The 13,852-nt window shown below is 45.7% G+C and overlaps 1 protein-coding gene across 3 annotated transcripts in view; it reads left to right on the plus strand.

Annotated features, from left to right (window-relative positions):
• Window positions 1–13,852, plus strand: part of C4H12orf4 (chromosome 4 C12orf4 homolog) — a 72,592-nt gene that overhangs the window by 11,564 nt on the left and 47,176 nt on the right. The window contains exons 1-4 of one of the 3 annotated variants that reach the window (XM_056517239.1): window positions 139–161; window positions 5,353–5,498; window positions 10,167–10,348; window positions 12,892–12,991. In XM_056517239.1, coding sequence (XP_056373214.1) covers window positions 5,481–5,498; window positions 10,167–10,348; window positions 12,892–12,991 — 300 coding nt within the window. In that variant the 5' untranslated portion in view covers window positions 139–161; window positions 5,353–5,480. Of the gene's footprint in view, window positions 1–138; window positions 162–5,352; window positions 5,499–5,847; window positions 5,914–10,166; window positions 10,349–12,891; window positions 12,992–13,852 lie in introns of those variants that run through there. The other 2 variants (XM_056517237.1, XM_056517238.1) reach the window with 2 other exon arrangements.

A 13,852-nucleotide genomic window follows, 5' to 3' on the forward strand; every position in this document is an offset into this window, starting at 1 on the left:
AGAGGAAAAGTTGCTGAGTTGCCCATAGCAACCAATCAGGTCGCTTCTTTCATTATTAACAAGGCCTCTGCAAAATGAAAGAAGCGATCTGATTGGTTGCTATGGGCAACTCAGCAACTTTTCCTCAGGACAGGTTTTGATAAATCTCCCCCTCTATGAGAGTATGTGTTACAGTGGATGCTGTATAACAGTATTATGCTGATTTTTGGCACTGTATGGGAGTATTATGCAGCTATTCTATGGCAGTATTATGTGGTCCCTGTACGGAGGGAGCGCAATGCAGATGTTCTATACACAGAAGTCCTCTACAATGTCTAAATAATACCACTATACCATGCCTACATAATTACCGTATTTTCCAGCGTATAAGACGACCCCCAATGTTTACAGTTAAAATATAGAGTTTGGGATATACTCGTCGTATAAGACTACCTCTCTACCGCGATGTACGGTGCCTTACCAGTGATTGGCTGGATGTTGTATACAAAGCCTGCTTGGATTGGTCAGCTCTCCCTGTCTGCCCAGCCTTCCCTGTCTCCAAGACTATCAGAGCGGTACATGCCTCTTTCACCCGTCTGGCCCGCCCTTGTATCCTATTACCGTACCTCCTTCTATGCCTCTCTCAGATCTCCCACATGCGCCACCCTTGTATCCCATTACCGTATCTCCTTCTCCGCCTCTCTGTTCTTGCACATGCGCACCTGCGCCGCCTCTCAGATCTCACACATTCACGCCTGCGCCGCCTCAGATCTCGTACATGCACACCTGCGCCGCCTCTCAGATCTTGCACATTCACGCCTGCGCCACTTCAGAACTCGCACATGCGCACCTGCGCTGCCTCTCAGATCTCCCACATTCCCGCCTGTCCCGCCTCAGATCTTGCACATTCACGCCTGCGCCACCTCAGAACTCGCACATGCGCACCTGCGCCGCCTCTCAGATCTCCCACATTCACGCCTGCCCCGCCTCAGATCTTGCACATTCACGCCTGCGCCACCTCAGAACTCGCACATGCGCACCTGCGCCGCCTCTCAGATCTCCCACATTCACGCCTGCCCCGCCTCAGATCTTGCACATGCACACCTGCGCCTCCTCCCAGATCTCTCACATTGACGCCTGCGCCACCTCAGATCTCGCACCTGCGCCGCCTCTCAGATCTCGCACATGCGCACCTTCGCCGCTTCACTGCAGTCCTCAGGAGCGAGATCTGAGAGGCAGAGAAAGAGGTACGGTAATAGGATACATACAAAGGCGGGCCGGACGGGTAAAGGTTGCGTGTTTTTCTGGGCACAGCGCCGCTCTCTCTCTCTATCCACACCCCGGGCGCCCCGCTCTATATCTATACCCCATGTGTCCCGGCAGCACCCGCCCTATAAGATGACACCCAACGTATAAGTCGACCCCCGACTTTTGAGAACATTTTCCTGGGTTAAAAAGTCGTGTTACACGCCAGAAAATACGGTATATGATATTTTTAAATAAATAGTTTAGAGTAATATTAAGTGGGCACTGTATGGTATTACACGGTGCCTCCCTTATAGTGTTGTGTGGGTAATATATGGTGTTGTTATTTTTGTGCTGTAGTATGTACATACTCCATGGCAGAGTTATGTGGGTACCCTATGGTGTCATTATACGGGATTATATATGGCAGTATTATGTAGGGAGACTGTGATGGTATTACAGTATATGAGTATTGTGTGGTAATATTTTCCGAGCACTGTATGACAGTAGTATGTGATACTCTGGTCCCTATGGTGTTTTTTTTTATGATCCTTTATATTATGTAGATACAGTATGACAGTAGTATGTGTGTGCGGCATGGTGGTAATAATTGAGCACTGTATTAGTGTGTGGTATTTGATAACGTGTGGGTACACTTTGGTATTGTTGTTTTGGCATTGAATGGGAGTATTAGCTACAGTATGACAGTTTGTAGGCAGTACCATGTGCTCATTGTATGGTGATATTATTAGTATTAAGACACAATATAACAGTAATATGTGGGTACTCCTTGGCAGTATAATGTGGGAACAGTATGCTACAGTATGAAGAGAAGTAGGTAAGCAATGTATGGTGTTATTTTGGTGCTATATTGGAGTATTAAGTAGCTGCAGTATGATGTGGTACTTTATGGCAGTATTATGTGGGCATTTTATGTTTATTATTTGGGATTATTATGTAGATGTAGTATATGGGTACTGATTGCCGTATTATGGGAGCACAGCATACTACGGTATAACAGTAGTATGTGAGAACTTTATGGTGTTTTTTGAGCACTGTTTAGGAGTGGTATTTGATAGTGTGTGGGTAATCTTAGGTGTTATTTTTTTGGTACTGTATGGGAGTAATGCTGCAGTATGAAAGTAGTGTGTGGGCACTCCATGGCAGTATTATGTAGTTGTCGTATGTGGGTACTCCATGGCAGTATTATGTTTACACAGTATAAGATGAGCATGTAAGCACTCTTTGGTGTTATTTAGGCACTATATGGGATTATTAGGTAGCTACAGTATGACAGTAGTAAGTGGGTGTTCCATGGCAGTATTCTGTGTACACAGTATTAGAGAAGTATCTACGCACTCTATGATGTTATTTGGGCACTATATGGAATTATTTAGTGATGTCCTGATACCGATACTGAAATCTGCGTTGGGACAGATACTGGACATTTGCGCGAGTACTTGTACTCGTGCAAATGTCCCTGATACCTAATCCGATACTCGACGGTGGGACCCCCGCCAGCAGGTATCACGGAGGTGCTGAACTATGCAGCGCGCCCAGCAGCTGAGCGCACGTCATAGCATGCCGAACATCACCGATCGCGGTGATGTCCGGCATTAACCCTATAGACACAGCGATCAAAGTTGATTGCGGCATCTAAAAGTCCTGAAGTTAACTGCCGGTTAGCTCAGGGATGCTGATCGGGATCACCACAGTTCAGATCAGCTGTGAGGATGGCCAGAGGTCCCCAATCGTCGCTCGTTTACTGCAGCCATCCATGGCAGGCAGTAGTAAAGGAGCGCCGATAACACTGATCACTGCTATGCTATGGGATATCATTGATCAGTGTATACGACTGCATGTAATATAGGGATGTAAGAAAAAATCGATTCTCGCGATAATCGCGATTTTTCATTTGCCGATACAGAATCGATTCAAAATATTTTTGAATCGATTCTTTTAGGGATGTGGAATTTTTAATAAAACGCACTTTATCTTACCTGCCAACGAGCCCCCGGAGCTCCGGTACAGGTGTTCGGTCCCCGGGCTGTATTCTTCTTACTTCCTGTTAGTCCGGCACGTCACATGGAGCTTCAGCCTATCACTGGCCTCAGCGATGTCCCGCCTCCGCTGTTGATAGGCTGAAGCTCCATGTGACGTGCCGGACTAACAGGAAGTAAGAAGAATACAGCCCGGGGACCGAACACCTGTACCGGAGTGTACCGGAGCTCCGCGGGCTCGTTGGCAGGTAAGATAAAGTGCGTTTTATTTTATTTTGCAGCCCGGACGGGATAACATGAGAAAAGTGAGCACCGGAGTACTAGATCGCCGCTGTCAAAGCTGGCAGCGGCGTCTATTGGGATCTATGAATGCTCCCAGGTGGGCGATATATCGCGATGTATCGTCACCTAGACGGTATCGCGATATATCGGGATATATCGAATCGCCACACTGGTATCGCGATTCGAATCGAATCGCCAAATTCTTGGCGATTCACACCCCTAATGTAATAGTCCCCCTATGGGGACAAAAAAAAAGTGAAAGAAAATGTGTAAAATAATAAATGTGAATTATCTACTTCCCTAATAAGAGTTTGAACCCCCCCCCCCCCTTTAAAATAAAATGAAAGCCCTTCCTATAATAAAAACTAAAGAAACCACCCCTTTTTCCCATTAAAAACAAAAAAAACGTCACATGACATAGAAAAAATTATCGGTGATTGGTATCGGTACTCATATTCGGTCTTTAAAAAAAATGGTATCGGGACATCCCTAGAATTATTAGGTAACTACAATATGGCAGTATTATGTAGATGTCGTATGTGGGTACTCCATGGCAGTATTATGTAGATGTCATATGTGGGTACTCCATGGCAGTATTATGTAGATGTCGTATGTGGGTACTCCATGGCAGTATTATGTAGATGTCATATGTGGGTACTCCATGGCAGTATTATGTAGATGTCGTATGTGGGTACTCCATGGCAGTATTATGTAGATGTCGTATGTGGGTACTCCATGGCAGTATTATGTAGATGTCGGATGTGGGTACTCCATGGCAGTATTATATCTACACAGTATTCTACAGTATAAGAGAAGTATGTAAGCACTCTATAGTGTTATTTGGGCACTATATGGGATTATTAGGTAGCTACAGTATGACCGTAGTATGTGGGCACTCTTTGGCAGCATTATGTAGGCATTCTGTTTTGCTATTATACTTTCTTTCTCCAAAAAATGCGTAACAAGAAATAAGGACCTTGTATAACTACATAGTATATGGGTGCTGGATTTTACCCAACCGGATGCTCTTTTTGTAAGGTGGACTATTCGTACTCCGTCACCAGGCAGTAACATGGTGTCTCGGAGTTTTCAGCAGGTGCTTTCAGGCACTCGTCCTATTCAAGTATCCGGAGTTATTCCTGTAAGAGCTGATTTTAATAAAGCGGAATGTTCTCGTAAGCCGGAGTTACCCTTTAAATACGACCGACCAATGGTCGCGTTGTCGTCACGTAAAGGTTACATTGCGGCTCATTTCCTACCGGGTTTATCACTCTTATATTAACTCATTATTAAAGAGTACCTCTCATGATCTTGTTAAATGTTATAATCCTCCCAGGTCACTGCCCCCATCATGATAAACCACCCCCTGCCTTTATTTTTATTATTTTTTAGTTTTCTACCTTGATATTGCTCTGTATTTTCTGCTCAGTCTCAGGAAGGGGTGTTCCCCAGCAGGCGTGACATCATCTGAAGCCGTACAGGGGAGAACTTACTCCCTCACTCTGCTATACACAGCCCAGAGCAGTCCAGTGTGAGATGAGCTATGATTGGCTAAGGCTGCACACACCCCTCCTCAGCATTTCCTGATTTTGGACTTCGGCCAGGCCAACATGAGTCCAAAGTCTGTGCAAGAGATAGGGGGAATGTGCTCTGGACAAGTAGGGAGACACCTAGTGGCAGCTTTTTTTAACACAAATAAAACATAGAAAACTTCATTTTTTTAAAAAAACAAAGTACATTAGAAAGATTTTTTATGTACCATAAGGAATGCAATAGCAAAAATTAGTTTTAATGATAGTGCCCATTTAACCCTTTTTTTTAATATATATATTATATTTTGCAACAGACCTGAAGAAATCTTTGAGCCGGTTCGTTGAGGAGGAAACCATTAAAGATTATGACCGAGAAGCGGAGCAGGCCCTGGAGGCGGCGAGCTCGGGTCAGGTGGATGTCGGTGCCCTGGCCGCTACCTGGATGAAAGCGTATACAGAGGTGAGATGCACCAGAATGACCATGAGCACAACCTTTACTGTTGCAAAACTACAACTCCCTGCTGGGAGTAGTAGTTTTGCATCAGATGGTTGGGACACACTGGGATAGATCATCAATAGCTGGAGGCGGCGAGCTCGGGTCAGGTGGATGTCGGTGCCCTGGCCGCTACCTGGATGAAAGTGTATAGAGAGGTGAGATGCACCAGAATGACTACGAGTACGACTTTTACTGTTACAAAACTACAACTCCCAGCATGCCCAGACAGCCTTTGGCTGTTCGGGCATGCTGGGAGTTGTGGTTTTGCATCAGCTGGTTGGGACACACTGGGATAGATCATCAATAGCTGGAGGCGGCGAGCTCGGGTCAGGTGGATGTCGGTGCCCTGGCCGCTACCTGGATGAAAGCGTATACAGAGGTGAGATGCACCAGAATGACCACGAGCACGACCTTTACTGTTGCAAAACTACAACTCCCAGCATGCTCGGACAGCCTTCGGCTGTCCGGGCATGCTGGGAGTTGTAGGTTTGCATCAGCTGGTTGGGACACACTGGGATAGATAATCAATAGCTGATCGGATGGGGTCCGACACCTGGAACCTCCTCTTTTTTCCAGATCAGTAGGGCCCGCATACACAGTGAAGTCAGAAGCAAACAGCGCCGTACATTGTGTAGTGGCCATTCTGGGTTACTGCAGCTTCAGCTCCCATTCTCTTCAATAGAGTTTAGTTCCAATGCCAGACACAACCCATTTACAGGGGTCTAAAAAGCCATGTATTTCTACTTCTTTACAACACTCTAAACACATGCGTTCAGCTGATCTGAGCACAATATACAGTAGATTTATTATCGTTTTACATAATGACTGATTTTGAAGAGAATGACAAGTAGGGGGCAGCAGAGCACTGCTACTGGGTGGAATCATACAAACACATGGATTATATGTGTATATATCTTAATACGTTTTTCCAAAATGCAGTAAGTGACAGTGATGCACCTATATGGGGTGTAGAGGTAGTAGTCAAACTCGGACACTAAAGCCAAAGGGGGGCTCAAGGGCTCCTGTGCAATACAGGGGGCAGCAGCACTATAAATGGCGTGAGATGGCAAGGTTGAGTTTTGGGGAGCAGGAGCTTTAAGAAGGACAATATAGATAACAGATATTGCTATTCTATCTGTCTGATTGATAAAGGGAGGAAAAAAACTATTTTTTTTTATATCAACTGGCTTCAGAAAGTTAAAAAGATTTGTAAATTACTTCTATTCAAAAAATCTTAATCCTTCCAATAATTATCAGCTGCTGAAGTTGAGTTGTTCTTTTCTGTCTGGCAACAGTGCTCTCTGCTGACACCTCTGCTTGTCTCGGGAACTGCACAGAGTAGAAGAGGTTTGTTATGGGGATTTGCTTCTACTCTGGACAGTCCCCGAGACAGGTTTCATCAGAGAGCACTTAGACAGAAAAGAACAACTCAACTTCAGCAGCTCATAAGTACCGAAAGGATTAAGATTTTTTGTAATAGAAGTAATTTACAAATCTGTTTAACTTTCTGGAGCCAGTTGAGATAGATATGAAAAGTTTTTTTTCCTGGATAACCCCTTTAACACCAGGAGAGATCCTTGCATACTAGGGCATCTATAATCTTTATCCAGTAAACACCATAAGTGCTCCCGTTCTATTCTGGTCCTCCCATATCGATATATTAAAGTGTACCTGTCACTTTAAAAAAAAAAAGAAAAACACCAACAATTGGCAATTGAAGATTTAATACAGACAAAATTTTTAAACAAATGTGAAGCATGTCGCCAAAGCTAATTGAGCTCTACATATGCTCCACGTGTATTACCCAGGATGTCAGTATTTGTGTGACCCCAATTGATGCGCGTCGGAGCGTTTCTCTCGTGCACACAGCCCCATAGACTTACATTGTAAGGCAATCCCATAGACTTGAATAAGAAAATAAAGTTCTCTCAGCTCACCTCCTCCACGGTCTGCAAGGACCCGAGCCCGGCCAGGCTTGATACTTGTGATTAAATGAAGAAAGATAGTCCAGCAGTCCCTTAAAAACGTAGATCCTTTATTCAACTTGTTCTTTAAAAATACAGAGCACACACCATACACCTTCACCTGGTCAGCAAACTACTCCTATGGACGCGTTTCGAACGCATGCGCGTTCTTGATCACCCTGGAATTCTGATTTGTGCAGTTCCTCTCTTAGGGTGCGTTCACACTGAGGAGTAGGAGAGGAATCCGCGCGTAAAAAGTCCACCATGGAATTGAATTTTTTTTTTCGCGTGAAATTTCCACAGAATTAATGCGGAATTCCCCACAGATTTTCCACGCGGCATATAGGAGGAAACTGTTATTTTTTTTTTTTGGGACTACAACCACCAATTGGAATTACCCTTTTTATTTATGTTTTTTTTCGTGCAGAATTTCCACACAAATTCCGTGCAGAATCTATTTCAAGCGGAATTTTTTTTTACCATTGACTTCAATGGACTTCTGCTCGCGTATTCCGCAAGAAGAATTCACTTGTTCTTTCTTCTAGCGGAACGGAATTCCGCGAGCGGAATTTACACAGTGGGAACAGTTCAGAGTAAAATACATTGAAGTCAATGGCAAAGCAGATGTTAATTATTTCTATGCGGAGAATTCAAGAGGAATTACTCAGTGTGAACGCGCCCTTAGTCCTCCTGGACATGTATAAATGAATGGACAACCATGTGTTACCATTCCCCCCGTGTCAGCGAGAAGTTTCCCTGCAGCAGAATGGTGTCATTTCAGGAATACATTTACAGGAGGAATAACAGAGGAACGGCACATTGCAGCATTGTTATTTCATGGAGAATAGAGAAGTGTCAGGAGAGCTGACAAATCCTTCTTAAAGGGGTACTCCACTGAAAAACATTTTTTTTTTTTTTTTTTTATCAACTGGTGCCAGAAAGTTAAACAGATTTGTAAATTACTTCTATTAAAAAATCTTAATCCGTCCAATAATTATCAGCTGCTGAAGTTGAGTTGTTCTTTTCTGTCTGACAACAGTGCTCTCTGCTGACACCTCTGTCTCTCTCAGGAACTGCACAGAGTAGAAGAGGTTTGCTATGGGGATTTGCTGTTGTGATCCACAGAAAGTTCTTTTCTTTTTGAATTTATTTTCTGTCTGACCACAGTGCTCTCTGCTGACACCTCTGTCCATGTCAGGAACTGTCCAGAGCAGGAGAGGTTTTCTATGGGAATTTTCTCCTACTCTGGACAGTTCCTGACAGGGACAGAGGTGTCAGCAGAGAGCACTGTGGTCAGACAGAAAGGAAATCCAAAAGGAAAAAACTTCCTCTGGAGCAAATAGTAGCTGATAAGTACTGGAAGGATTAAGATTTTTTTTAATAGAAGTCATTTACAAATCTGTTTAACCTTCTGGCACCAGTTGATTTAAGAAAAAATGTTTTCCAGTGGAGTACCCCTTTAAGGAAGTTGGAATATGAATTTCTCCAGTTTAGTTAGCGAAAACATCTAAACACTTTTTTGACTAATCAGGATCTTCGCTCTGAGCCCCCCTCCAATATATATATATATACAGTGGTCCCTCAACATACGATGGTAATCCGTTCCAAATGGACCATCGTTTGTTGAAACCATCGTATGTTGAGGGATCCGTGCAATGTAAAGTATAGGACAGTGGTCTACAACCTGCGAACCTCCAGATGTTGCAAAACTACAATACCTAGCATGCCCGGACAGCCAACGGCTGTCCGGGCATGCTGGGAGTTGTAGTTTTGCAACATCTGGAGGTCCGCAGGTTGTAGACCACTGGTAGAGGAAGTTGTACTCACCTGTCCCTGCCACTCCAGACCGTCACCGCTGCCCGGGATGTCGCCTTCCATCGATGTCGCCGCGTCCCCGGGGTGTCCCCGATGCTCCGGCAAGGCCTCTGCTTCCCCGGCATCCTCGCTCTCCGTCGCCGCCATCACGTTGTTACGCACGCCGCTCCTATTGGATGACGGGACGGCGTGCGCAGCGACGTGATGACGATGATGGAGGGGATCCCTAAGAGGACGCGCCAGAGCCCCGAGGACAGGTAAGTGATCATCACTGCAGCACACGGGGCACCGTAAACGGCTATCCGGTGGCAGCTGAAGCAGTCTGTGCTGCCGGATAGCCATTTATGCGATGGCCCCGACATACAAAAGCATCGTATGTTGATGCTGCCTCTGAGAGACCATTGTATGTTGAAATTATCGTATGTCGGGGCCATCGTAGGTCGAGGGGTCACTGTATATATATTTATATCTCTGGGAGAAGCATGTCGCTGTGCGCTTCGCTGGCTGTGCTATCTGACAAATATCAGTAGACGGGCCCCATTATATAAGTCTATAGAACCCAACTCCGGCAGTAGATCGGCTATTTAGGGAGTGAAGCGCACAGCCACGTGCTTCTCCCTGCTAAATCTATAAATCAGCACTGAGACCTCAGATCAGTGTTTCCAAACCAGGGTGCCTCCAGCTGTTGCACAACTACAATTCCCAGCATGCCCAGACAGCCAAGGGCTGTCTGGGCATGCTGGGAGTTGTAGTTTTGCAACAGCTGGAGGCACCCTGGTTGGGAAACACTGATCAAAACTTTTCACATGTCTGTGTGATCTGTCAAAACTATAGTGAAACTTCTTCCCTACAGACAACACTGGAACATGCCTGGCCAGAGGAGCCCAACTGGGACGAGGATTTTGCCGACATTTATCACGACCTCATCCACTCCCCGGCCTCGGAAACACTTCTCAACCTGGAGCACAACTACTACGTCAGCATCTCGGAGCTCCTGGGAGAAAGAGACGTGGAGCTGAAGAAGTTACGAGAGAGGTGACTTTATATATGACTTGTATAATAAGCCCCCCTAGGGCGGCCACAGGCAGCTCTGGACATGCTGTTTTATATACACTGCTCAAAAACATAAAGGGAACACCTAAACAACACAATGTAACTCCAAGTCACTGACACTTCTGTGAAATCCCACTGTCCACTCAGGAAGCAACACTGATTGACAATCAATGTCACATGCTGTTGTGCAAATGGAACAGACAACAGGTGGAAATTATAGGCAATTAGCAAGACACCCCCAATAAAGGAGTGGTTCTGCAGGTGGTGACCACAGACCACTTCTCAGTTCCTATGCTTCCTGGCTGATGTTTTGGTCACTTTTGAATGCTGGCGGTGCTTTCACTCTAGTGGTAGCATGAGACGGAGTCTACAACCCACACAAGTGGCTCAGGTAGTGCAGCTCATCCAGGATGGCACATCAATGCGAGCTGTGGCAAGAATGTTTGCTGTGTCTGTCAGCGTAGTGTGCAGAGCATGGAGGCGCTACCAGGAGACAGGCCAGTACATCAGGAGATGTGGAGGAGGCCGTAGGAGGGCAACAACCCAGCAGCAGGACCGCTACCTCCGCCTTTGTGCAAGGAGGAGCACTGCCAGAGCCCTGCAAAATGACCTCCTGCAGACCACAAATGTGCATGTGTCCACTCAAATGGTCAGAAACAGACTCCATGAGGGTGGTATTAAGGTCTGACGTCCACAGGTGGGGGTTGTGCTTACAGACCAACATTGTGCAGGATGTTTGGCATTTGCCAGAGAACACCAAGATTGGCAAATTCGCCACTGGTGCCCTGTGCTCTTCATAGATGAAAGCAGGTTCACACTGAGCACATGTGACAGACGTGACATTCTGGAGACACCGTGGTGAACGTTCTGCTGCCTGCAACATCCTCCAGCATGACCAGTTTGTGGGTAGGCCAGTAATGGTCTGGGGTGGCATTTCTTTGGGGGGGCGCACAGCCCTCGATGTGCTTGCCAGAGGTAGCCTGACTGCCATTAGGTACCGAGATGAAATCCTCAGACCCCTTGTGAGACCATATGCTGGTGCTGTTGGCCCTGGGTTCCTCTTAATACAAGACAATGCTAGACCTCATGTGACTGGAGTGTGTCAGCAGTTCCTGCAAGAGGAAGGCATTGATGCTATGGACTGGCCCGCCCGTTCCCCAGACCTGAATCCGATTGAGCACATCTGGGACGTCATATCTCGCTCCATCCACCACTGACTGTCCAGGAGTTGGCAGATGCTTTAGTCCAGGTCTGGGAGGACATCCCACAGGAGACCATCCCCCACCTCATCAGGAGCATGCCCAGGCATTGTAGGGAGGTCATACGGGCACGTGGAGGCCACACACACTACTGAGCCTCATTGTGACTTGTATTAAGGACATTACATAAAGTTGGATCAGCCTGCAGTGTGGTTTCCACTTTGATTTTGAGTGTGACTCCATATCCAGACCTCCATGGGTTAATACATTTGATTTCCATTGATAATATTTGTGTGATTTTGTTGTCATCTCATTCATCTATGTAAAGATGAAAGTATTTCATACGATTAGTTCATTCATTCAGATCTAGGATGTGTTATCTTAGTGTTCCCTTTATTTTTTTGAGCAGTGTATTAAGCTGCTATTAAGATGCTCTTTAAAGGGGTACTCCGGTGGAAAAACAAAAATGTTTTTTAATCAACCGGTGCCAGAAAGTTACCGTATTTTTCACTCCATAAGACGCACCTAGAAAAAATATTCTGAACCAAACCCCCCTTGTGGCCAGCAGGATCCCCCTTGTGGCCAGCAGCCTCCCCTCTGCAGTCGTCCCTGCACTTCGGCACACACATTCGCTCCATAAGACGCACAGACATTTCCTTCCCACTTTTGGAGCAAACAATACAGTAAACAGATTTATAAATTACTTCTATTTAAAAATCTCAATCCTTCCAGTACTTATCAGCTGCTGTATGCTCCAGAGGAAGTTGTGTAGTTCTTTCCAGTCTGACCACAGTGCTCTCTGCTGACACCCCTGTCCGTGTCAGGAACTGTCCAGAGCAGAAGAGGTTCGCTATAGGGTTTTGGTCCTGCTCAGGAAAATTACTGACATGGACAGAGGTGGCAGCAGAGAGCACTGTGGTCAGACTGGAAAGAACTACACAACTTCCTCTAGTATACAGCAGCTAATAAATACTGGAAGGATTGAGTTTTTAAATAGAAGTAATTTACAAATCTGTATAACTTTCTGGCACCAGTTGATTTAAAAACTTTTTTTTTCCCTCTGGAGTACCCCTTTAACTTTCAGGAATCCATAGTCCCCTCATATGGAATGCTATAGTCACTGCCCTTCTGGGTTTTGCAAGAAAAACTAAACACTTAAAGAATCACTTTTCTTTTCTTTTTCCCCCCCTCTGGTTGGTCTGGGGTGGGGATGGTTAGGGGTTAAGTATGTGTGATTAATTCTGTATTATATTGTTGTTATTTATTTGTAATTTGCTTAAAATTTGATAAAAATAAATAAATAAATCACTTTTCCTGTCCCTACAGACAAGGCTTAAAGATGGATAAAGTAATGCAAGAACTGGGCAAGTCACTAAGTGACCAAGACGTCAACTCGGTAGCAGCTCAACATTTTGAGTCTCAACAGGTAAAGTTGGTGGCCTGTGTGTTCATGTGGAAAACTCTTGCTTGTAGGTCCTATCAGGGAATGTGGATGTCCTAGATTCTTGGGACCCCCCTATATTAGCATTAGACCACTGCAGTTTTTGAGCCATAGCTAAGAGTGGATTCAAAATGAATTGGAAATATAAAGGAAGGACTTCTACTTCCCCTCCTTATGGATCCACATCTGCCTTTGGCTCAAAAAGGACTGCCAAGTGGAAACACAGCCATAGAGCCGCATCTCTGGAGGAACAGCTTAGAGCCGCATCTCTGGAGGAACAGCTTAGAGCCGCATCTCTGGAGGAACAGCTTAGAGCCGCGTCTCTGGGGGACTTGGCATAACCAAAAATTACAGGAGCCCCTTTATAACGTCCATATACCCTATTAGAACATAGGCAGCTGAGAGAATCATCCAACTAGCCTTTGACAAAGAGGTCTTTATGCACATGGCCGTCACGCCCCTCCCATAGACTTGCATTGAGGGTGGCGGGGCTATGACATCACACGGGGGCGGAGTTGTGACATCACCATACTCCGGCCCCGTGGTCCTCACACTTTGCACTCGGAGCTTCCAGCGCCGCGGACAGCTCACAAAGGTGGGTGCGGAATGACAGATTGCGGGGGTCCCCAGTGGCGGTACTCCCGCAATCAGACCTCTAATCCCCTATCCTTTGGATAGGGGATAAGATGTATTAGGGCCGGAGTACCCCTTTAACCTGTGCCAGAGGTTAGATGCTCCTTTGGACACCAGGTGATGACGGCTCCATGTTACTTTTTTAGGACACTGTGTACTGTACAGGACCCTGAAGAAGCTTCTGTCCTCTACATAGACAGTGATTACAGCTCC

This window comes from Hyla sarda, chromosome 4 (genome assembly GCF_029499605.1).
Source record: "Hyla sarda isolate aHylSar1 chromosome 4, aHylSar1.hap1, whole genome shotgun sequence".
NCBI lineage: Eukaryota > Metazoa > Chordata > Amphibia > Anura > Hylidae > Hyla > Hyla sarda.